The sequence below is a fragment of the Carlito syrichta genome, unplaced genomic scaffold (assembly GCF_000164805.1).
Source record: "Carlito syrichta isolate Samal-C Ts95f unplaced genomic scaffold, Tarsius_syrichta-2.0.1 Scaffold115630, whole genome shotgun sequence".
NCBI classification, from domain to species: domain Eukaryota; kingdom Metazoa; phylum Chordata; class Mammalia; order Primates; family Tarsiidae; genus Carlito; species Carlito syrichta.
In genome coordinates, this window is record NW_007059726.1 from 110,974 (window position 1) to 132,989 (window position 22,016).

General features: G+C 55.5%; 1 protein-coding gene and 1 pseudogene across 2 annotated transcripts in view; both read left to right on the plus strand.

Moving 5' to 3' along the window:
• The window catches only part of GBF1 (golgi brefeldin A resistant guanine nucleotide exchange factor 1), a 112,028-nt gene extending 90,324 nt beyond the window's left edge, over positions 1-21,704 (plus strand). Inside the window, exons 8-39 of one of the 2 annotated variants that reach the window (XM_008072939.2) lie at positions 882-1,029; positions 1,335-1,558; positions 2,072-2,237; positions 2,671-2,882; positions 3,201-3,299; positions 3,878-4,072; positions 4,307-4,496; positions 5,049-5,189; positions 5,503-5,591; positions 6,814-7,016; positions 7,379-7,502; positions 7,794-7,919; positions 8,158-8,240; positions 9,780-10,016; positions 10,297-10,390; positions 10,714-10,890; positions 11,205-11,269; positions 11,349-11,472; positions 11,665-11,736; positions 11,861-11,955; positions 12,189-12,342; positions 16,480-16,705; positions 17,201-17,361; positions 17,488-17,734; positions 17,869-18,062; positions 18,914-19,064; positions 19,175-19,305; positions 19,505-19,606; positions 19,813-19,926; positions 20,047-20,227; positions 20,360-20,488; positions 20,901-21,704. In XM_008072939.2, the coding sequence (XP_008071130.1) occupies positions 882-1,029; positions 1,335-1,558; positions 2,072-2,237; positions 2,671-2,882; positions 3,201-3,299; positions 3,878-4,072; positions 4,307-4,496; positions 5,049-5,189; positions 5,503-5,591; positions 6,814-7,016; positions 7,379-7,502; positions 7,794-7,919; positions 8,158-8,240; positions 9,780-10,016; positions 10,297-10,390; positions 10,714-10,890; positions 11,205-11,269; positions 11,349-11,472; positions 11,665-11,736; positions 11,861-11,955; positions 12,189-12,342; positions 16,480-16,705; positions 17,201-17,361; positions 17,488-17,734; positions 17,869-18,062; positions 18,914-19,064; positions 19,175-19,305; positions 19,505-19,606; positions 19,813-19,926; positions 20,047-20,227; positions 20,360-20,488; positions 20,901-21,181 (4,935 nt within the window). In that variant the 3' untranslated portion in view covers positions 21,182-21,704. Of the gene's footprint in view, positions 1-881; positions 1,030-1,334; positions 1,559-2,071; positions 2,238-2,670; positions 2,883-3,200; positions 3,300-3,877; positions 4,073-4,306; positions 4,497-5,048; positions 5,190-5,502; positions 5,592-6,813; positions 7,017-7,378; positions 7,503-7,793; positions 7,920-8,157; positions 8,241-9,779; positions 10,017-10,296; positions 10,391-10,713; positions 10,891-11,204; positions 11,270-11,348; positions 11,473-11,664; positions 11,737-11,860; positions 11,956-12,188; positions 12,343-16,479; positions 16,706-17,200; positions 17,362-17,487; positions 17,735-17,868; positions 18,075-18,913; positions 19,065-19,174; positions 19,306-19,504; positions 19,607-19,812; positions 19,927-20,046; positions 20,228-20,359; positions 20,489-20,900 lie in introns of both variants that reach the window. The other variant, XM_008072946.2, reaches the window with a different exon arrangement.
• On the plus strand, positions 12,482-13,931 carry LOC110594428 (annotated as a pseudogene).
• Positions 21,705-22,016: the final 312 nt, after the last annotated feature.

Genomic DNA, 22,016 nt, shown 5'->3' on the forward strand with positions numbered 1-22,016 from the left:
ACTTGGCGAGACCTCATCTCTACAATAAATAAAAAATTAGCCAGGCGTGGTAGTGCACGCGCCTATAGTTCCGGCTACTCAGAAGGCTGAGGCGGAAGGATCGCCAGAGCCCAGCAGGTCGAAGCTGCAGTGGCCGGGAGTGGCCACTGAACTCCAGTCTGGGTGACCGAGTGAGACTCCAACAAAAAAAAAAAAAAAGAAAGAAAAAGAAAACCACCTCGAAAGACCAACAGCAAGGAGGGCAGGAGGCCCCACTGGTGTGACAAAATCAGGAGCAGGCAAGGGCAGAGCAGCAGCCAATGTGACCTCCGTCCTTGTCTTCACAGTAAACTGGAGGCCACTTCTTCTTTAACTCCAAGGAGTGGGCCTCCGACCAATTCGAGGCGGCCATTCCAGAGAACAGGAGATGTGCTTATGGCCTAAGCCCAGCCCACACAGTAGTAAGAAAGCTGCGAGTCTGGATGGAGAGGAGCAGGCTCTCCCAGTTGCGTGAGCCCAGGAGCAGGGGGCTGCTCTGGAGGGCAGCGGAGACGGAAAGCCTGTGGGTCCCAGGCTCTGGCACGAGAGCCCCTTCCCTGACCCTTTCTGCAGGAGGGTCATGTGTCATCTACAGGACCCAGGGAAGTAGAGTGACAAGTGGAGGGCTGCCCCACCAGTGACCAGAGCAGCTTGTCACCTTCTGCACGGATGCTGTCGTACCAACGTGCAAAGTGGCAACTGGAGAGGCCAGGTGGGAGAGCAGAAGTGTGACCTGATGGCCTAGGCTCTTATGCCAACAGCTGTGGGGTATGGGCCGTTTCCAGAGACCAGTAGGTGAAGGGAGATCTCTAGGGGTGAGTCTTGGCTGGAATAGCAGTGCCAACGAGGTGTGGTATTTCCAGCTGAAAATGAGAGCAGGAGGCATGAGTGACTCATCCAAGTGGAAGAAACAAAAGCGGTCCCCCCGAGCCCCACGCCACACGACCAAAGTCACACCGGGCTCAGAGCTGCCCACTCCCAACGGAACCACGCTGTCCTCCAGCCTCACTGGTGAGTGCCCTGGGCCACTTCCTCTGATTGGAGTAGATAGAAGAGCTCCTTTGTCTCTCCGAGATTTTGAAATGAAGCCCAACCCACCGAGGGGCTTTGGTCTTTGTGTGGAGAGCCAAAAGGGGAACTCCAGGTCAGATCAGACTGTGGCTACTCAGCAGCCTGCAGTGGCGCGTGGTTGCTCCCCTTTCAGAGGGACTCTGACTACGTGGAGACTAGTAGTTGCAGAGAGGAGCTGGCAGTCTGGGAGCCAGTGCTGCTCCTGGTGCCATGGGGTGCCCAGAGTCTCCGCTCCTTTTTGGCAGGTGGCGTGCCCTTCATCGATGTGCCCACTCCAGTCTCCTCTGCAAGTTCAGAAGCTGCCTCCGCAGTGGTCAGCCCCTCTACAGACAGCGGCCTGGAATTCTCCTCCCAGACTACCTCCAAGGAGGACCTCACTGATGTAGAGCAGCCTGGCTCTCCGGGGCACAGCACCGCTGCAGAGGCTGGGGGCAGTGAGCTCGGGGTTCCTGAGCAGCCTGAATCCCAGGTATGGCTTAGGGCTTCAGGAATCCCTTTTCAGTCTTCCGCTGTGGAAATTGGCTTGGTCCTTTGGAGCCTTTATCCGGGCTTTGGGGTGCGGGAGGTCTTCTTTGTTTCCCAGAATGGGCCATGCTACCTAGAAAACCCACAGCGTGACTCGTGTCTGAGGTAACCCGTGGGACCTCCCAAGGGATGCATACAGGTTAGTGCTTGGCAGAGGCAGGGAGCTGGCCGTGGCTTTTCTGGGAGGTACGGATCTAGCTCCTCAGCCTGTGAGAGCCTCTAGGCCTCGAGGGTTTTAGTCACGCAGCTCACTGATGCCTCAGGAGGTATTTTCCAGGCATCCTTATGCTCTGGGTTGCTCATCACACTCCCGCCCGGAGCCTTTTAGCATCGATCCCTAAATTGCTGAGCCAGCCCTGCACCTGCAGCCCATTAGCGATGGCCTGAAGGACAGGTGCTTCAGGGGCTGAGTTCCCAGTGGCTCTTGCCTCATCCTCCCTTCTGCTGGTCTTGACAGGAAGGGGCCCACGCGGAAAAGGCCCAGTCAACCTCTGTGGAGTCCATCCCTGAAGTGCTGGAGGATTGCACGTCCCCTGCCGACCACTCAGACTCTGCCTCTGTTCATGACACGGATTATGTCAACCCCCGGGGCGTGCGCTTCACACAGTCCTCCCAAAAAGAAGGTGGGTGCTCTCTGACAGGCTCTGCCTGTGCACCTCCCCATCCTACCCACCACGCTGCCTGAGCTAGACCATCCAGGACCAAGGTGACAAGTACCTGCTGGTCCAAGTTCTAAGCCATTTCCCAGCTAGGACGTGAAATCGAGCCAGAGGACCGTGGCATGGCTGGAGCCCTTCCCTAACTTAGACTACAGAAAGGGAGTTTGATGGGCAATAGGAAGGGAGGGGGAAGAATGAAAGGGGTGTAGGTCAGGTCATCGATTCTGATTTCCTCCAGAAGGGGAGTCTAGTCCCCTTACTTCCCCAGGAAAAAAAGAACCCTTTTCCCTGAAGAGAATCGCTTTCCTGAAGTTGCCCGTGCTGTGCAGAGCCAGCAGGCCAAGCCAGCAGGTTAGCTGTTGCTCAGAGGTCCCTCTCGTCTCCTGGCCTTCCTCAGGCACAGCTCTGGTCCCATATGGTCTTCCCTGCATCCGCGAGCTCTTCCGCTTCCTCGTCTCCCTCACCAACCCACACGACCGCCACAACTCCGAGGCTATGATCCACATGGGACTGCATTTGCTGGCGGTGGCCCTTGAGTCAGCCCCTGTAGCCCAGTGCCAGACCCTCTTGGGCCTCATCAAGGATGAGTTGTGCCGCCACTTGTTCCAGGTAAGACTGGATCACTAGAGGGGCTCAGAGCCCCTCTTAGGCCGGGGGAGTGCAGGAAGGGTTAGCCGATGGTGTTGAGAGTACAGGGCCCAGGCAAGCGTCTCCCTCCCAGCTGGCCTGCAGTCATGGTAGGAGGTTTTTGGGAGTTCCCCAGGGGCTCTGTCAGCCAGGAAAAAACGTAGGCATGACTTGGTAGAGAGCTCTGTCGGAGCACAGGGCCTCAATGACAACTTCCCCAGGTCGCCTCTCTCGCCTCCCTCTTGGCTGAGCCATAGTCAGCTTTAGAACCTTCATGGCCGCCCTGCTCTCTCTCTCCAGCTTCTCAGCGTGGAGCGACTGAACCTTTATGCTGCTTCCCTGCGAGTGTGCTTCCTACTCTTTGAGAGCATGCGAGAGCACCTTAAGTTCCAAATGGAGGTAAGCTTCTTGACAGTATCTTCAGCAGGGCCAGCTCTGTCGTGCTACAGGGGTGGGATTTAGAGGCTCTGTCTAGGAGAGTACTTTTCGCCTCTGTGTTTTGGTTCATCGACTGGCTTGTGTAGTGGAAAAGTTTGGAGACCAGAGGAAATGGGCTGACTATAAAGTGAGAGAACCAAAGCATGCAGACTGGCTGGTGATGGCGCCACGGGGGGAACAGCTCTTCTGCCCAGCGGCTCCTTTGCAACACAGGCAAGCAGGTCAAGCCAGCATTGCCACTAACTTCCATGCCCTCACGGAGAGCCCAAGAAGGGCAGTGGGTAGCTTGTTGGGATCAGGCAAACCAGCTCTTCTAGAAACCTGCTTTCTGTCTCTGTGGAAAGCCAGGCCTTATCCTCAGCATGGGGGCCAGAGAGAGGGATGAGTTCAGGGGCTGGACTCCCTTGAGTTGTCTCTGAGTGCAGGACTCCTGTCTGGGCTTCTGTGTCCTTCCTGCTCAGTGCCCTTCCTGTCCAGCGTTGTCTCTTCCTGTCCTGAGTCCTCTCCCCTGCCAATGACAACTGCTGGGTTGTTGCCAGATGTACATCAAGAAGCTCATGGAGATCATCACTGTGGAGATGCCCAAGATGCCTTATGAGATGAAGGAGATGGCCCTGGAGGCCACTGTGCAGCTGTGGCGCGTCCCCAGCTTCGTCACCGAGCTCTATATCAACTATGACTGTGACTACTACTGTTCTAACCTCTTTGAAGACCTCACAAAGCTGCTGTCCAAGGTGCTGAGCCCCATTCCCGGCCCCTGGAGGAAGGCTCCATGAAGGAAATCTCTCTGGTGGCAGTGAGGATGCTACATACCGGGAAGGGACACCTGAGAGCTGGGAAACAGGAAGAAAGGCATTTCCCAAGGGAAACGTAGATGTTTAGGAGGCGTAGGGGTTTTTGGAAAATGATCCGTTAAAGTGTCAAAGCCTTCGCTGACCTCAAGGCAAGTGAATCTGTTTACTTTGCAGAATGCCTTCCCTGTGTCTGGTCAGCTCTACACAACACACCTACTGTCTCTTGATGCCCTGCTGACAGTGATTGACAGCACTGAAGCCCATTGCCAGGCCAAAGTCCTCAACAGCCTCACCCAGCAGGAGAAGAAAGAGACTGCCAGACCCAGCTACGAGGCAATAGATGGCACCCGAGAAGCTGGCAATAGTGAGCAGCATTTCTTCTTGAGACGCCCAGAGTTCTGTGCTTATCCCTTCTCTATACAGAGTCCTTCGTGCCCTTCCCCTGGGATGTTCCCCGTTGTTTCTGGGGTGGAGTTCAGGGGTTTTAATCACAGGTCAGCCGGGCAGGCAGGTCAGCAGGACTCATGGTCTTCCCCCTTTCTCCTCCTCCCAACTTTAGTTTTTACAGAATTACAATTTCTTTGTGGGAAGAGAAGAGAGCAGAGATTAAAGGCTATAGGATTGCTGTCCCTAAAAGCTCCAGGCTCCGTCTCCCATCACTCTCATTAATCTTCTGTCTCCCTCCTGAGACTGAGGTTGCAGAAGGTCAAGGAAAGCGACTGGGTGACCTCCTCGCAAAGTTATAGAATCGAGTTCTGGGCTGGGACAGTGACCACATGTTTTGCCTTGGGTGTGTCCTGGTCAGGGTGGTGCCCTGTGTGAGAACAGTCTTCTGGACTTGGGACTTAGCCTCTCCTGCAGCTCTGCTTGGCTTCCTGCCCCACCAGTCTCCACATGTCGTCTTCTCTCTCACCAGCTGAGAGAGCAGCCAGTGACAGGAAAGCTGTCAGCGTGGCCCCTGACGTTCCCAGCCTGCACCTGCCAGGGGGAGGGCAGCTGTCACTGGCACACGGGAAGCCAGGATGCAGCGATCTGGAGGAAGCTGGTGACTCTACAGGTGGGCACTGGGTGTCTGCGGCCCTGAGCCCTCCGTCAGAGGGTCTGGTGGAGAGTGGGAGGAGGAAAGCAGACTCACCAAGGCAGCACTGAGAGAGCCCCAGGGGCTCGCCTTGCCTTCATACCCAGAGGGAGGAAAGAAGCCATGGAGTCCTAGAAGACAGGACTTCCAGGGAGGCAGAAGGCTGATGAGGACGAGACTTCTGAGACCCCTCCTTTTTCACTGGCGAGTGTATCCATGACCTTCTAAAAGTCATTATCTCTGTAAAAAAAAAAGTCTTAGGGGTTTTTCTCTCTCTTCCTCTCGTTCCTAGCTGACAGAAAGTTTCCCCGGAAGCCACCTCGATTTTCCTGCCTCCTGCCAGATCCACGGGAGCTAACTGAAATTAAAAACAAAAAGAAGGTACATACATATATTCTTCCCAGCTCAGCCTCTGCCGCCTCCGCCCGGCGCCCCTTGCAGAGTTCCTTTCTCAGGACGGAGGCAAGGGAGAATCCTGCGGCTCGCTGCACTGCTTCCTGAGCCTGGTCTTTGGGCTTGTTGGCACATCAGCGGCCCAAGTCTCCTTCAAAGCCCTGCCTGTACTCCTAGGCCATGTAGTCAGGCTTACACTGCTGAATGCCCCTGAGCACCGCCCCTGTTGGCAGCCACGTGTCATGGGGAGCTGGTGTCACGGGGTCACTGAAGGTCATCGGTCATCTTCAGTTCCAGCACGATGACTGGCAGTGAAAGAGAACTGATATTTATTCTGGTGCTTTAGTAAAGTTCAAATAACTGTTTGTGCCTTGAGGTTTCTTAACACAAAGAAAACCCTCCATTTAACCCTTTCTTCCTCTCATTGCCAGCTTATATGACTTGGGTTCATGTGTGCCCTTGACTTCAGGGCTGTGACTGCACACAGAAAGTTGAGTCACCTTCACAGTTAGCCCACCCTGTCCTTCAAACCCAGGGCCTGAAGAGCTAGGTAACCAGAAAAACATGGGACTCTTAGGCTGTACACAAGATCCTGGCTGTCAACATATGTCAAGGATGGAATTTTGTAGTCTCTTGTGCATTTTTCTGTGATCTCCAGGTTGGAAGAGAGGAGGCTGTTGCATGCATCCTGGGACTCAGAAGCTTCTTTCTTTCTTTTTTCTTTTTTTGTGTTGGAGTCTCACTCTTGTCACCCAGGCTGGAGTGCAGAGGCTTGTGGCCACTGCAGCCTCGACCTGCTTGGCTTAGGTGATCCTTCCGCCTCAGCCTCCTAAGTAGCTGGAACTACAGACACATGCCAGCATACCTAGCTAGTTTTTGGGATTTATTATAGAGACGAGGTCTTACCACATTGTCCAGGCTGGTCTTAAACCCCAGGGTTCAGGCAATCCTCTCGCCTCAGCCTCCCAAAGTGCTGGGATTGCAGGCTGAGCCACTGCACCTGGCTAGAAAAGGAACTTCTATGCCAGTTCTAACTAGAAGTGAGCATCGGGGAAGCCATGGCCTCCGTGATCCAGCCTTGGTTCTGGAGTCACTAAGAATCCCACCGAGGAGTTTGTTAGGTGACCAACTGTGGACTGTAGTGGAGTCTAGCTTGGCCTTGTCTGACAGGAGCAGAGCAGCTTCTCACACCTTTATTCTTCTCCTCCAGCTGCTAATCACTGGCACCGAGCAGTTCAACCAGAAGCCAAAGAAGGGCATCCAGTTTCTGCAGGAGAAGGGCCTCCTCACCATCCCAATGGACAATGTGGAGGTTGCCCAGTGGCTCCGAGAGAACCCTCGACTGGACAAGAAGATGATTGGAGAGTTTGTGAGTGACCGCAAGAACATTGACCTGCTGGAGAGCTTCGTGAGGTGAGCAGGCTGTATGTGACGTGGGACACAGCCACCAGTCCCAGGGAGAACGCGCTTCCTCTCCTCCTCATGTGCAGCTGCTGGCCCTGAGTGGTCTCCAGGGAGGCGGCTTTGGGATCCCCTCCGTTATGCCTGGAGAGCACTGCAGAGGGGTGGAGCAGATTCCAGGGTGAGGCTTCAGGCAAGAATCTGTGGATGTGAGAAGTACCAAGGTCAGGGGTTGGGTTAGGAATGACCAGGGGATACCACCGCCTGCCTAGAGACCTGGGTCACTTCTATTCCAGAAGAGAAGGTTAGGATGACAGTGGCTGACAGCCCAGTATGCACATCACACACCTTCAGCCTCCTTCCTTTCCCCATAGCACCTTCAGTTTTCAGGGTCTACGGCTGGATGAAGCTCTCCGCCTTTACCTGGAAGCCTTTCGTCTGCCTGGGGAAGCACCAGTTATCCAGAGATTGCTGGAAGCATTCACAGAGCATTGGAGGGTGAGTTAAGAGTGTCAGGGAATGAGCCCAGGTCAAAGAAGCAGAGAGTAACATTGGTGAGCTCTCCATGGAGAGACCTGCTCCTGTTAAGAAGCTGGTTTTTCTTGAAGAAGCAAAAACCAGAAACGAATAAAAGTAAAATCAAGGGAAAAAAAGGGGAGTTGGCTAGAGATTGGCCCCTTCGGGGGGATAGTACCTCTGCCCTGCACCAGCACTGACCAGTGGGTTGCTAGTGAGGGTTTAACTCCCTAAAGAAAGGCATTGACACAGGTGGGGTCTTTGCTTTTTCAGACTTGTAATGGCTCCCCATTTGCCAATAGCGATGCCTGCTTTGCCCTGGCCTATGCCGTCATCATGCTTAATACTGACCAGCATAACCACAACGTTCGCAAGCAGAATGCACCCATGACCCTGGAGGTAAGCTTGGGCCAAGCCCAGGCAAGGAAGATCCATACCACTTTGGGGGCAGTGGGAGGGACATCGGCATGGTGTCCAAGGGAATCAGGGAGGGGCTGGTCAACCAGAAGAGGGACTAGGGCGGGGAGGTAGGTTCTTCTGCTTACTCTTCCCTGTGTCCTGTTGACCACAGACCCGAGTTCCTTGGGTGGGGCTTCATCACTGACATGGGGGGAAAAGCTTACTGGCCTATTTCTAGGAGTTTCGCAAAAACCTCAAGGGTGTGAATGGTGGCAAGGACTTTGAGCAGGACATCCTGGAAGACATGTACCACGCCATCAAGTGAGTACACATGGAGAGCAGCACAGCCTCTCTGTTAAGGAGAAACGTGTTACTTTCATTCCCAGTTCTTAGAGTCACATCAGACTGCAGTGATTCACATGCCCTGGATGTAGCCTTGGGACCTAGTTGGTCAGCCCCCTCTCAGCTCAGTTTCTCCTTAAAGAAGCCTGAACACTCAAAAAAAAGGCAAGGCATGGTGGCTCACACCTGTTAATTCATTTTCTTTTGTTTTTTGAGTTGGAGTCTCACTCTGTTGCCCAGGCTGGAGTGCAGTGACATGGCTACTGCAGTCTTGTCTTGCTAGGCTCAGGTGATGCTTCCACCTCAGCTTTCCAAGTAGCTGAAACTATAGGCATGTGCCACCACGCCTGACTAATTTTTGATTTTATTACAGAGATGAGATCTTGCCAAGTTGCCCAGGCTGGTCTCAAACCCATGGGCTCAGGCAGTCCTCTCACCTTTGTCTCCCAAAGTGCTGAGATTATAGGCATGAGCCACCATGCCCTGCCCATACCTGTAATTCAGGCACTTTGGGAGGCTGAGGCAGGAGAATTGCTTGAGCCCAGAAGTTTGAAACCAGCGTAGGCAACATAGCAAGATCTTCCTCGTCTCTATAAAAAAAGTGAAAAACTAGCCAGGCATGGTGGTGTGCACCTGTAGTCCTAGCTACTTGGGAGGCAGAGAGAGGCGAATGGAACACCTGAGCCCAGGAATCTGAGGCTGCAGTGAGCCATGACCAAGCCACTGCACTTCAGCCTGGGTGACAAAGTGCGACCCTGACTCAAAAAAAAAAAAAAACCTGAACAGTATTGGCACTCTAGTACTCTAAGCCAGGGTCCAAACTGCCTCTCTCAAATGGCATGTCATGGCCCCATTTTCTGGACCTAAAGCAACTGGGTTTTCCTGTCTAGCTCATAAGGTGCATTCTCTGGCTGATAGAGAAGCCAAGGTGGGCACTAGAGGGTGAGTCTTAGGTCACAGGTCAGAGATTGAGCACTTATTTCCTGAAAATCAGAAAAAGTAGAGAAAATGGTTTATCTGCTCACACCCAGAAATTGTGTAAGATCTAACTTCATAACTGAAGGCTGGCCAGGCATGGTGGCTCATGCTTGGAATCCCAGCACTTTGAGAGGCTGAGGCAGGAGGTGGCTTGAGCCCAGGAGTTTGAGACCAGCCTGGGCCACATAGTGAGACCTTGCCTCTACCCAAAAATTAGCCAAGTATGCTGGCATGCGCCTATAGTCCCGGTGCTTGGGACACTGAAGGGATCGCCTGGGCCCAGGAGGTCAAGGCTGTGGCGAGCCACGATCATGCCACTGCACTCCAGCCTGGGCCACAGAGTGACAGCCCAACTCAAAAAGAAGAACGAAGGGCTCCACTTAGAAACGGGGCTTTGAGACCGGAACACTTGCTTTCCTCCCCCTGCGCCCACTGGCGGGTGGGAAACAGGCCTCTGAGCTTTGCTTCTGAAGGCCTCTCGTGGGGAGGAGCCAGTTGGGCCCACCGCAGCACGCCCATGCCTCCCCTTGCACCTGGCAGGAACGAGGAGATCGTGATGCCCGAGGAGCAGACGGGCTTGGTCCGGGAGAACTACGTGTGGAGCGTGCTGCTGCACCGCGGCGCCACGCCCGAGGGCCTTTTCTTGCGGGTGCCTGCGGGCAGCCACGACCTGGACCTCTTCGCTACGGCCTGGGGCCCCACTGTCGCTGCCCTCTCGTACGTCTTTGACAAAAGCCTCGAGGAGACGGTCATCCAGAAGGCAATCTCAGGCTTCAGGTAGCCCGGCTTTGACCTCGGCCTCGGCCTGCGTCGTCCCCGCCTCCCTGCTCCTGCGCCGTTGCCTCCGTGTCTCTCTGCCCCCTTACTTTCCTTAGAACGTGGTTTCTCCTGAGTCTTTGGAGGGGGAGGCTGACGCTTGGGGAAGCCCTTAGTCTTCAACAGTCAAGAGGAAAAGGTTTCTGACTGGAGAACAGTCCCAAGCGAGCCTTCTCAGGGACTTGGAAGGCCAGCCTGGCCTCCCAGTGATGCTCTTTCTGGGATGGGGGTGATGTTGCAGGAAGTGCGCCATGATCTCCGCCCACTATGGCCTCAGCGATGTGTTTGACAATCTCATCATCTCTCTGTGCAAATTCACAGCTCTCAGCAGTGAGGTGAGCAGGGGCAGGAACTGTGTGGCTGGAGTTCGAAGGAGGACCTCCGTTTCAGTCACAGATCTGTCCTCGTCTGCAGAGCATGGGCCATTTCTGTCTTGCACACCCAGTGCTGAGAGGAGTGTCACCTCCTGTGATGGGGATGGGAAAGAGGGTACAAGAGTGGGGAGGGTCCCCCACCCAGGTCAGCCCTTCACCTCACGGTGTGGGCAATGGGAACAAAGCCCACTGAAGGACCCGGAGGGGACCACCAGCAGAGGCTGAGCCAGTTCCCTTTCCAGACATCAGCCAGGCCCTTCGCTTCTTCTCCTCCTCCTTTCCAGTCTGTCGAGAACCTGCCCAGTGTTTTCGGAAGCAACCCCAAAGCCCACATTGCAGCCAAGACAGTTTTCCACCTGGCCCACCGCCATGGTGACATCCTGCGGGAGGGCTGGAAGAACATCATGGAAGCCATGCTACAGCTCTTCCGGGCCCAGCTACTGCCCAAGGCCATGGTCGAGGTAATTCTTTGTGGGAGACGAGTCGGCAGGAACAAGACGTGAGCTGCAGCACTGTCTGCTGTCTGCATGTAGAACCAGCTGGGGGTAGCGTTGGGCCTGAGGGCTGCCAGAGCTCACCAGAAATGCCTCCAATGCAGGACCACAGACCTTGGGGGACAACTGGGAGAGGGGGCATGTAGAAGCCATCACCATCTCCAGACGGAGGGGTGCAGTGCTGTCGGGGCAGAGGGCTGCAGGAGGAAATCCAGGGGATGTTGCTGGGGGCACATGCGCAGGACACGTGGGAAGAATTTATTTTTGGCCTGCTTTTTTAGGTAGAAGATTTTGTGGATCCCAATGGCAAGATCTCTCTACAGCGGGAGGAGACACCCTCAAACCGGTAAGATCAAACCCAAGGCTGAGGACCTTGGCGGGGAGAGTCAGAACTTTGGGGCTCACTAAGGCCCCTTTTTCTACAGAGGAGAGTCAACAGTGCTGAGCTTCGTGAGCTGGCTGACGCTGAGTGGGCCTGAGCAGTCTAGTGTGCGGGGCCCATCCACTGAGAACCAAGAGGCCAGGAAAGTGGCCTTAGACTGTATCAAGGTAACTGCGTGCCCACCCCTGGTGAGAAGCCTAGACTCCTCCCTACTGGACAGGTGCTGCCCTGCAAACAGAAGAAAGGGATCACCCAGGGCTGTGGCCAGGGCTGACACTGCCCTCTCTCCCTGGCTCTTAGGGACCTTCTCTTCCCTTCAGCCCTTGCCATAGACCCCCCTCTTCTTGTACCTGCTCTAGCAATGTGACCCAGAAAAGACGATCACAGAAAGCAAGTTCCTCCAGCTGGAATCCCTGCAGGAGCTCATGAAGGTACAGGCTGAAGAAAGGAAAGAGGAACAAGAGAGCTGGCTGGGCCTGGGAGGGTGACGAGGCGGTTGTGCAGGCCTCGACTTCTCTCCCCCATGCCTGCTGTCCTGCTGCCGTTCCCCTCCAGGCTCTGGTCTCAGTGACACCAGATGAGGAGACATACGATGAGGAAGATGCTGCTTTCTGTCTGGAGATGCTGCTTAGGATTGTGTTGGAGAACAGGTAAGAGAAGGCAGGTAAGGGCAGTCTTTGGGCAGACCCCCCCCGGGCTTGTCAGAGGGTCAGAAGCCATCTTGCCGAGTGGAATCCGGGAGCTGTAGGCAGTAGGGGAGAAGCTTGTTCCTTGAACCTGTCCCCTTAGGGTATACTACCAAGGCGCCTAAAAGGCCTAGGAGACTGCGCGCCCAGTGGCCTCTCTGGCTTATACTGTCCTCATCCCTTTGTGTTCTCTGCAGGGACCGTGTGGGCTGTGTGTGGCAGACTGTTAGAGACCATCTGTACCACCTCTGTGTCCAGGCACAAGATTTCTGTTTCCTGGTGGAGCGGGCAGTGGTGGGGCTGCTGCGCCTGGCTATTCGGCTGCTCCGGAGAGAAGAGATCAGTGGGCAGGTAAGCAGGGTGCGTCTGGGGGAGTGGCCAGGCACACAGGGGTTAGGGCCTCAGTGTCAGAGAGTACATAGAGTGCCCCGTCACACGAGCCTGGTGGCTAGCCACAAAGCTGGTGCCGTGTGACCGGTGGCACTGAGGCATGGCTGGAAGGGCCTCGGGCATGAAGCTCATGCTGTCTGCGCAGCGCTGCGCCTCCACAGTCTCCTGCGAGTCTGCTTTGTAGGGCCGGGCTGCCGCTGCCTTGCTGCCTCATGGCCATCCCAGCCCGTACCTGGTTTCCTGACTCTCCTGCTTACAACCCTTCTGGGTTCTCTCAGCTCCGCGAAAAGAAACAACCAGCGTAGCAATAAGCAGGTTCAGCAAGGCTACAGGATATAAGACCAGTGCACAGAAAGTAATCATATTTCCGCATGCTGACAATGAACATATGGACACTGAAATTAAAAACACAGGACCATTTACAGATGCCCCAAATGAGGCAAAATACTCAGATACACACCTAACAAAATGTGTAGAAATTAAATGCCAAAAACTCAAAATGCAAATGAAGGAATTAGAAGAACATCTCAATAAATGAAGAGGCATACCATGCTCATAGATTGGAAGAGGAAACGTAGTAAAGACATCAATACTCCCCCAAGTTGAGCTGTAAGTGTGATGCGACTCCTATAAAAATCCCAGCAAGGGTTTTGTAGATGTTGGTATACTTATTCTAAAATTTAGATGGAAAGTCACAAACCTATAACAACCAGAAAGAATAAAGTGGGAGGAATCACTCTATCTGATATTAAGACTTAACTATATAGTTATAGATTATATATGGTATTGGTAGAGAGAAAGACACATAGATCAATGGAAAAGAAAAAAGAACCCAGAAATAAACTCAATGCAGGCTGGGGGCGGTGGCTCATCCTGTAATCCCAGCACTTTGGGAGGCCAAGGTGAAAAGATTGCCTGAACCTGCGGGTTTGAGATCAGCCTGGGCAGCTGGGTTAGACCTCGTCTCTACAGTAAATCAAAAAATTAGCCAGGCATGGTGACACGTGCCTGTATTTCCAGCTACTTGGAAGACTGAGGTGGAAGGATCACCTGAGCCCAGCACGTCGAGGCTGCAGTGGCTCAACTCAAAAAAAAAAAAAAATGTAAAAACACTTAAATGGAGGAGAGATAGCCTTTTCAACAAATAATGCTGAAGTGATTCAAATAATAAGGAGAACTACAGAAGGCAGGAAGACGGTGGCCGCAAAGAAGACAAAAAAGTCCCTGGAGTCCATCAACTCAAGGCTCCAACTCGTTATGAAAAGTGGAAAGTACGTGTTGGGGTACAAACAGACTCCGAAGATGATATGACAAGGCAAAACAAAGTTGGTCGTCCTTGCCAACAACTGCCCGGCTTTGAGGAAATCTGAAAGAGAGGACTGCACTATGTTGGTCAAAACTGGTTTTCATCACTACAGTGGCAAATAATATTGAATTGGGCACAGCATGTGGAAAATACTACAGAGTGTGCACACTGGCTAGCATTGATCCAGGTGATTCTGATATCATTAGAAGCATGCCAGAACAGACTGGTGGAAAGTAAATCATGCAAGATTGTTCTTTACAATAAAACTTGGCAGAGCTTGTTTTAAAAATAAATCAATCATAAAAATAATGTAAAACTATAACACTTTTAGAAACATGAGAGAAAATCTTCAAGTTCTAGAGCTAGACAAAGAGTTCTTAGACTTGACCCTAAAAGCAAAATCCAGAAAAGGGAAAATTGCTAAATTGGATTTTTTCGATATTAAATACTTTTGCTCTCTGAGAACCTATGTAAAGAGGATGAAAGACAGGCCGGGCTCGGTGGCTCAGCCTGTAATCCCGCACCTTTGGGAGGCTGAGGTGAGTGGATTGCCTGAGCCCGCGGGTTTGAGACCCACCTAGGCAGGCGAGACCTCATCTCTACAATAAATCAAAAAATCAGCCGGGCGTGGTAGCGCGCGCCTGTAATTCCGGCTACTGGGAAGGCTGAGGCGGAAGGATCGCCGGAGCCCAGCAGGTCGAGGCTGCGGTGGCCGGGAGCGGCCACTGCCCTCCAGTCTGGGCGACGGAGTGAGACTCCAACTCAAAAAAAAAGAGGAGGATGAAAGACAAGCTACAGAGTAGGAACAAATGTTTGCAGGTTGTGTATTTGAGGAAGGGCTGGTGTCTAAAGTAACTCTTCCCTGCAGTATTGAAATAAAGAAAACTCGCCATTGCTTTGTTAAGCTCTGGGGTCTCCACATGATTCTTTGAGCTATGGGTACCATGTTTTCTTAGCTTTGGCCCTCTCCCCTACCTTGGAGAGGTGAATCTCCTCTCTCTCTTTCTATGTCTAATTTGCTTTCTAAATAAACTTAGCTTGAAAACTTTTTAAAAAAGAAGAAAGAAAGAAAACTAAAGTATAATCACTCTCAAAGCACAACAATGAGAAAACAATCCAGTTACAAAGTGGCAAAGGACAGGAACCAACATTTCACCAAAGATACGCAAATGACAGGCAAACACATGAAGTTCAGCATCATTAGCCATCAAGGAAATGCACTTTAAATGGTTTAAACCACTGTGAGGCATCACTACACACTTACAGAACGGCCAGAGTGAAAAGGGCAACTACCAAATGCTGGCAAGGACGCAGAGGAACTGGAACATTCACACACTGCTGGCGGGAGTGGGAAGTGGCTCCGCCCCTCTGCCGGCAGTTTCCTACCCAGTGAAACATGCTATTGCCACACAACCCAGCACTTAACACCGTTGGGCGTTTATCCCAGAAAAGTTAAAGCTTACTTTCTCAAAAAGCCTGTACATGGATATTCACAGAAGCTTTGCTTATAGTAGCCCCAAACTGGAATCAGCCCAGATGCTTTTCAGTAGGTGAACAAACTGGTATGTGCCTGCCATGGAAACTGTTCAGCAGTTTGTTTTGAGTTGGAGTCTCCATCGTCTAGGCTGGAGTGCCGTGGCACACTCACGGGTACCCCAGCATCGACCTTCCCAACCTTCCGAAGTAGCTGGAACTACCGACGTGGGCTACCACGCCTGGCTAATTTTTGATTTATTATGGAGACAAGGTCTCTCCAAGTTGCCTGGGTTGGTCTCGAACCAGCGGGCTCAGGCAATCCACTCACCTCAGCCTCCCCAAGTGCTGGTATTGCAGGCTGAGCCACCAAGCCCGCCCTGTTCAGCAGTTTAAAACAATAGCCTATTGATACATAAACAACTTGGATAAATCACCAGGGAACTATGCTGAATGGGGGGGAGGGAGCCAGTCTCAAAAATGGTTGTGTACTATATCCTCTCACTTATACAATATTCCTTAAACGACAAGTTTTTAGAAGTTGGAGGCAGATTGCTGGGGTCAGGGATTCAGGTAAGAAGGAGGAGATGAGGGTCTTGTGTTGGACTGTTAATATGTTGTCTTACACAGACCGACACAGGTGGTAGAGCTGTGCAGAACATAGACACACATACATACCTACATAAAGGAAAACCTGGGGACTCTGAATCAGACCAGGGGATTATATCAGTGTCACTGCCCTGGCTATGATAATATACTGTAGTTTTGCATAATGTGCCCATTGGAGTAAACTGGGCAAAGTATGTAAGGGATCTCTTGGTATTATCTCTTACAACTGCATACGAACCTATAATTGTCACAGAAAAAAATTTCAATTTGAGCTGGGCGTGGTGACTCACACCTGTCATCCCAGCACTTTGGAAGGTGGAGGCAAGAGGATTGCCTGAGCTCAGGTGTTCGAGACCAGCTTGGGCAAATGGTGAGCCCTCATCTCTACAGTAAATCAAAAGATGAGCCAGGCGTGGTGGCACATGCCTCTGGTTCCAGCTACTCGGGAGGCTGAGGTGGAAGGATCACCTGAACCCAGCAGGTCGAGGCTGCGTTGGCTGTGAGCGTGCCACTGCCCTCCAGCCTGGGCAACAGAGTACAGCTCTGACTCAAATATTTTCAATTTGAAAAAAATGAAAAGAAGACCAGCAGCAGTGCCTTAAGTTGGCCCCAGACACGCCCTCCTCGTTGGCCCCAGGGTCCCAGTAGGGAAGGACACTCAGTTGGAAGCTGCGCTCCCACTCCCCCCTTTGGCTTTCCCTCCCACCCAGGTGCTGCTCTCCCTGCGCATTTTGCTGCTGATGAAGCCCAGTGTGCTGTCCAGAGTCAGTCACCAGGTTGCCTATGGGCTCCACGAACTCCTGAAGACCAATGCAGCCAACATCCACTCAAGTGATGATTGGGCCACCCTCTTCACACTGCTGGAGTGCATCGGCTCAGGTGTGAAGCCTCCGGCAGCTCTGCAGGCCCCGGCCAGGGCCGAAGCGCCTGATGCTGGTAAGCCCTCTGCTGGGGAGACTCGGGCTGGCGCATAAACAGCTATGCCCCAGGAGTTGGAACAGAAAAACAAAAACAGGCTGTTGTGCTCAGCTGATGGCACTCTGCAGCTCTGCTGTCTGCCTCCAGTGCTGGCTGGCCAGCCAGCCGGTGCACATAGGTTACACAGCATGAGGGCAGCGCGTCCTGCGGGAGGCTGTGAAGCCAGGCTTTCTGCTGTCCTGAGGATTGCTTCCCCAGAAGCTGCATCCTTGCCCCCACTCCCCTCTCCTGACAGCTGCTACTAGATGTCATCAGGAGCCCAAATTAGCCCGCTGCCCTATTTGGTCAAGAGAGAGGCTGCCCAAGCCAGCGTTCGGCCCTCTGAGACAGGACTGAAAGGAAGCTGTGCCAGAGAGGAGGCCAGGCTTCAGCCCCTTTCTGCCAAGAGCCCAAGGGTCCCTTATCCCAGGTCCCATCCCGCCCTGACTCTGCCTTTCTGCCTGCCTGGCTCAGGGGCCCAGTCAGACAGTGAGCTCCCATCCTACCATCAAAATGATGTGAGCCTGGACCGAGGGTACACTTCCGACTCAGAGGTCTACGCTGAGCACAACAGGCCTGGCAAGATACACCGGTCAGCCACAGACGCCGACGTGGCCAACAGTGGCTGGCTAGTGGTAAGCGGGGGTGTGGGCAGTGGGCGAGCCTTCTCTCCTTGGCCTGGGGGTGCCTGGCCTTCCGTGAGCGTGCCTGGGGGCAGCTAGGTCAAGCCTGGGTCCCCAGCGCCTTCGTGTGCCTCACAGGTGGGAAAGGACGACCTTGACAGCCCCAAGCCAGGCCCAGGATCCAGCCGTCCAGGAGCTTCACCCCTGGTCAATCAGTACAGCCTGACGGTGGGACTGGACCTGGGGCCACATGACACCAAGTCCTTGCTGAAGTGTGTGGAGTCGCTGTCCTTCATCGTGCGCGATGCTGCCCACATCACACCCGACAACTTTGAGCTCTGTGTCAAGACTCTGCGCGTCTTTGTGGAGGCCAGTCTGAATGGCGGTGGGTCACCTGGGGGGGCGCGGTTGGGGCGTCACCCTGTGACCGCAGAGGAGCGGGGGGGGGGGGGGGGGGAGACAGGCAGGGCGTCTGTGCCTGTAGGTGCGGAAATGGGACCTGCGTCCGGCTCTGCCCAGGGTGCAAGTCCCAGGAGAAACGTGGCAAGAGTCACAAATACGACAGCAAAGGGAACCGCTTCAAGAAGAAGCCCAAGGAGGGTTCGGTGCTGCGGCGGCCTCGCGCCTCTGGCCAGCACGCCACCCGGGGTGGGCACAGTGATGACGACGAGGACGAAGGTGTGCCTGCCAGCTACCACACGGTGTCTTTACAGGTCAGTCAGGACGTAAGTACGGCACCCGTTCCTTCCTCTCCTCCCCCGCACGCGACTCGGGCACCTGGGTGGGGCCAGGGAAAGGCAGGGGCGAGGGAGGGCTGTGTGTCCTGCCCAGGCCCTGGGCCACCGCACGGCAGTTCCCTCTCCAGGGCCTCCCGGCAGTCTGCAGCTATTTTTAAACTAAGGTTTACTATTTTTTGAATAGGTAATATATGTACGCGGTACAAAGTTCAAAAGGTGCAAAGGGGGAAACTGATCAAAGCAAGTTTCCATCCCTACTCTTGTCTCCAGCCACCAAGTTCCCTTCTCTTGAGGCAGCCACAGTCACAGTTTCTTGTGTGACCTTCCATAGTTACAGGGTGGCCACTCAAGGCACTCTGAGCAGACTTGAGATCACTAAGTAAGTGGCGAACCAGTTGCCTTAAATGGAATATCCTTAGAAAAACGGTGAAAACGAAACTTTACGAAATCTGCCTGGACGCTACTGCCCATCACAGCCTCTGAGCCTGAGGCTGCTATTCGCGCTTCAAACGAGATTCACAGGATGAGGCTTTCTCTGCCATCAGAAGGTGTGAAATAGAATCGAGAAGGAAGGACCTTTCTCGTCGCCTGAGTCAGTGCTGTCGCGTCCTCACGTCCCTGACGCCTCCTGCGCCGGGAGTGATGCCTGACCCTGAGAAACAGGCCAGGGCTGGAGCCACCCGCTCAGCGGGTCAAGGAAAGGGGGCAGCCAGAGGGGCACTGTGTGGCGTGGTTGGTGCTGGGAGCCCTGAAGACAGCCAGGGACAGCAAGGGGGGAGGGAACGGGGTCTCCCGAGCAGACCCCACTCACTCTGCTGTGATCTCAGTTGCTAGACCTGATGCACACCCTGCACACGCGGGCGGCCTCCATCTACAGCTCGTGGGCGGAGGAGCAGCGCCCCCTGGAGACCGGGGGCAGGAGGATCGAAGCAGATTCTCGCACCCTCTGGGCCCGCTGCTGGTGCCCTTTGCTGCAGGGTAAGCCTGGGCGATGGGCGGGGGAGGGTGGGGTGAGCCGGAGCTCGGGAGCACCGGGCCCTGGGGCCGAGACACCGAAGGGCCCCTCCCGACCCTATCCCTGCTCTCAGGCATCGCCTGCTTGTGCTGTGATGCCCGGCGCCAGGTGCGGATGCAGGCCCTCACCTATCTGCAGCGAGCACTCCTGGTGCACGACCTGCAAAAGCTGGATGCCCTGGAGTGGGAGTCCTGCTTTAACAAGGTAGGATGTCCTGCTGGCCTCGAGGTGGCGCTCGCGTCCTAGCACCAGGGAGCCAGGCAGCCTGAAGAGCCCCGAGTGGCCGTTTGGGCCGGAGACACACCTTCCCTTCGGCCCCATGCCTGTCCACCCCGTGCCTGGCTTCATCGGGGCAAGGCTGCCCGATGGACCCTGCAGGAGACGCTGGGTGTCACCCCACCAGGTGCTGTTTCCTTTGCTGACCAAGCTCCTGGAGAACATCAGTCCTGCAGACGTGGGTGGGATGGAAGAGACCCGGATGAGGGCTTCTACACTGCTCTCCAAGGTACTCCCCCATTCTGCACCCCTGCCTTCTCCCAGAAAGGGAAGCCAGGGCTCTGGCAAGACTAGAGATGAGTGCGGGCGCTCGGGACACCGGCGCAGGGATGCAACAGACGCCAGGGCCTGGGCGGTCTCGGGATGCCCACATGAGCTGGGGCAGGCCTGCCGAGGGCTCCTACAGCCCCTTGCTGAAGGGCCTGTGTGTGGTAGGTCTTCTTGCAGCACCTGTCCCCGCTGCTGTCGCTGTCTACCTTTGCGGCCCTCTGGCTCACCATCTTGGACTTCATGGACAAGTACATGCACGCGGGCTCCAGTGACCTGCTGGTAGGTGCTCCCTTGGCTCAACCCTGCTGCCCGCCCGCCCCCACCCACCCGCTGGGAAGTATGCTGCCCTGTGTGCGATGCGCCTCCCTTGTCCTCACGCACCCCACCCCCTGCCTGCAGTCAGAGGCGGTCCCCGAGTCTCTGAAGAACATGCTCCTGGTGATGCACACGGCGGAGATTTTCCGCAGCGCAGACGCCCGGGGAGGCCACCCCTCCGCCCTCTGGGAGATCACCTGGGAGCGCATTGACTGCTTCCTGCCCCATCTGCGGGACGAGCTCTTCAAGCAGACGGTCATCCAGGGTATGGGCACCCAACTTCCTCAAGTCCCCAGAGCCAACCGCTCTCTGTACCCAGGGGGTGGGCAGCCCGGAGGAAGCAGCACTCTGCAGAGGGATGCACTGAGCGTTGCCTCTGGACCCTCGGCCCTCCCAGACCCCCTGCCCGTGGAGCCCCCTGGCCAGAAACCCCTGGCCTCGGCGCACCTGACGCCTGCTGCTGGTGACACCAGGACGCCTGGCCATCCCCCTTCCCCGGAAGCACCCTCGGAGCTGGGGGCCTGTGGTGAGTCCCGGACTGGCCTGCTGAGTGTGGGCTGGAAGCAGGGAGGGAGGCAGCCAGGGGCGCCTGTCTACCAGCCCTCCTGTGGGAACTGGCAGGACCAGGGAGCCCCGGGAGCTAGCGTGCGACGCTTCAGCTTGGGAGGAGAGGGCTGGGGCTGGGACTGGAAGGGACGCACAGAGGTTGCCCCCGAGGATTCTAGGCAAGACCAGGCCCCCGTGACAAAGCAGTACAGCCAGGGAGGGGAGGCCAGTTTGAGGCAGCCAGTGCCCAAGTGAGCTTGGGGAAGCCTCGGCTCTTCGGACTCTGCTCACAGGCTCCGGGGAGCAGCAGAGGTGTGGGAACCAGCTGGGGAGCGTGAGCGACGCCTTGTGCCCACAGGTGTCTGATGGCAGCCACCTTGCTCTCCCTACAGACTTGGAGAAGCCCGAGGGCCCCCGAGCCGCTGGCAGCAGCTCCCCGGGGTCCACAGTGGCCTCCAGCCCCAGCAGGCTGAGCCCTGCCCCAGAGGGCCCAGCCCCGCTGGCTCAGCACCCACTGATTCTGCAGCCCCTGGCATCCCCGCTGCAGGTGGGCGTGCCCCCCATGCCTCTGCCCATCATCCTCAACCCGGCGCTCATTGAGGCCACCTCCCCGGTGCCCCTCCTGGCTGCACCACGCCCCACAGATCCCATGCCTGCCTCTGAGGTCAACTAAGGCGGTTGCCCCTGAGATGAGGACCGGTGCTTCCCAGCAGGCTGTCCAGGGACCACAGACTCTTCTGACCAGGCCGAGCTGCTGTGGCGGCCATGTGGATGGGGACCTAAACAAGAGAAAGCTTGGACAGCCCTGGCAGAGACCCCCGGTCAGACTGCAGGCCCTCCTTCCTCTGCTCTCCATCCCTGGGGTGCAGCCTGAGCGCGCCCTCGGGTGTTCCCTGCAGCCGCTGCCTCCAGCCCGGCAGCTCTGGGGAGGCGGCGCTGTGCCAGCCCTGCCGGGCCGGGCCCCTCCTACCCGCGGCCAGTGCCCGGGCCACACCCAGCCACTCTGCACTTTGTCTCCCTCCCCCAGCCCTGGGCCACCTCCAGTTCTTCCTCTTGTACTAACAGTCGGTCAGTTGGAGGGTCGACTGGCATGGAGGGGGCAGGGGCTGGACGGAGCCTGCCCACAGGAGCATGTACATACCGAAAAGCGGGATGGCGGCGGACTTTTATGATACAATAAATGTCCTTACACAGCAGCGCCTTCCCTCCACTTCCTTCCGAGTCCATGGGCCAGGGTGCCCGGAGGAAAGCAAGCTGGGCCTGCCTCGGCCGCCAGCTGCTGGGACAGGCTGCGCTTCCTTCACAGTGCCACCCACCACGGCCCCCGCAGTGTGCCTCTTCACACACGTGTGCCTGAGGCCTGGGCTGTGTCCTCTGTGCCTGCTTCACAGGAGACACGGGAGGTGGCCTGGCCAGGAACGGCTGTGGTCACCACAGGCCCTTGAACCCTCCCTCCACAGCCCCAGCCCATGAGCACTAGGAGCCCTGGGTGTGGACAGCGGAGGGCC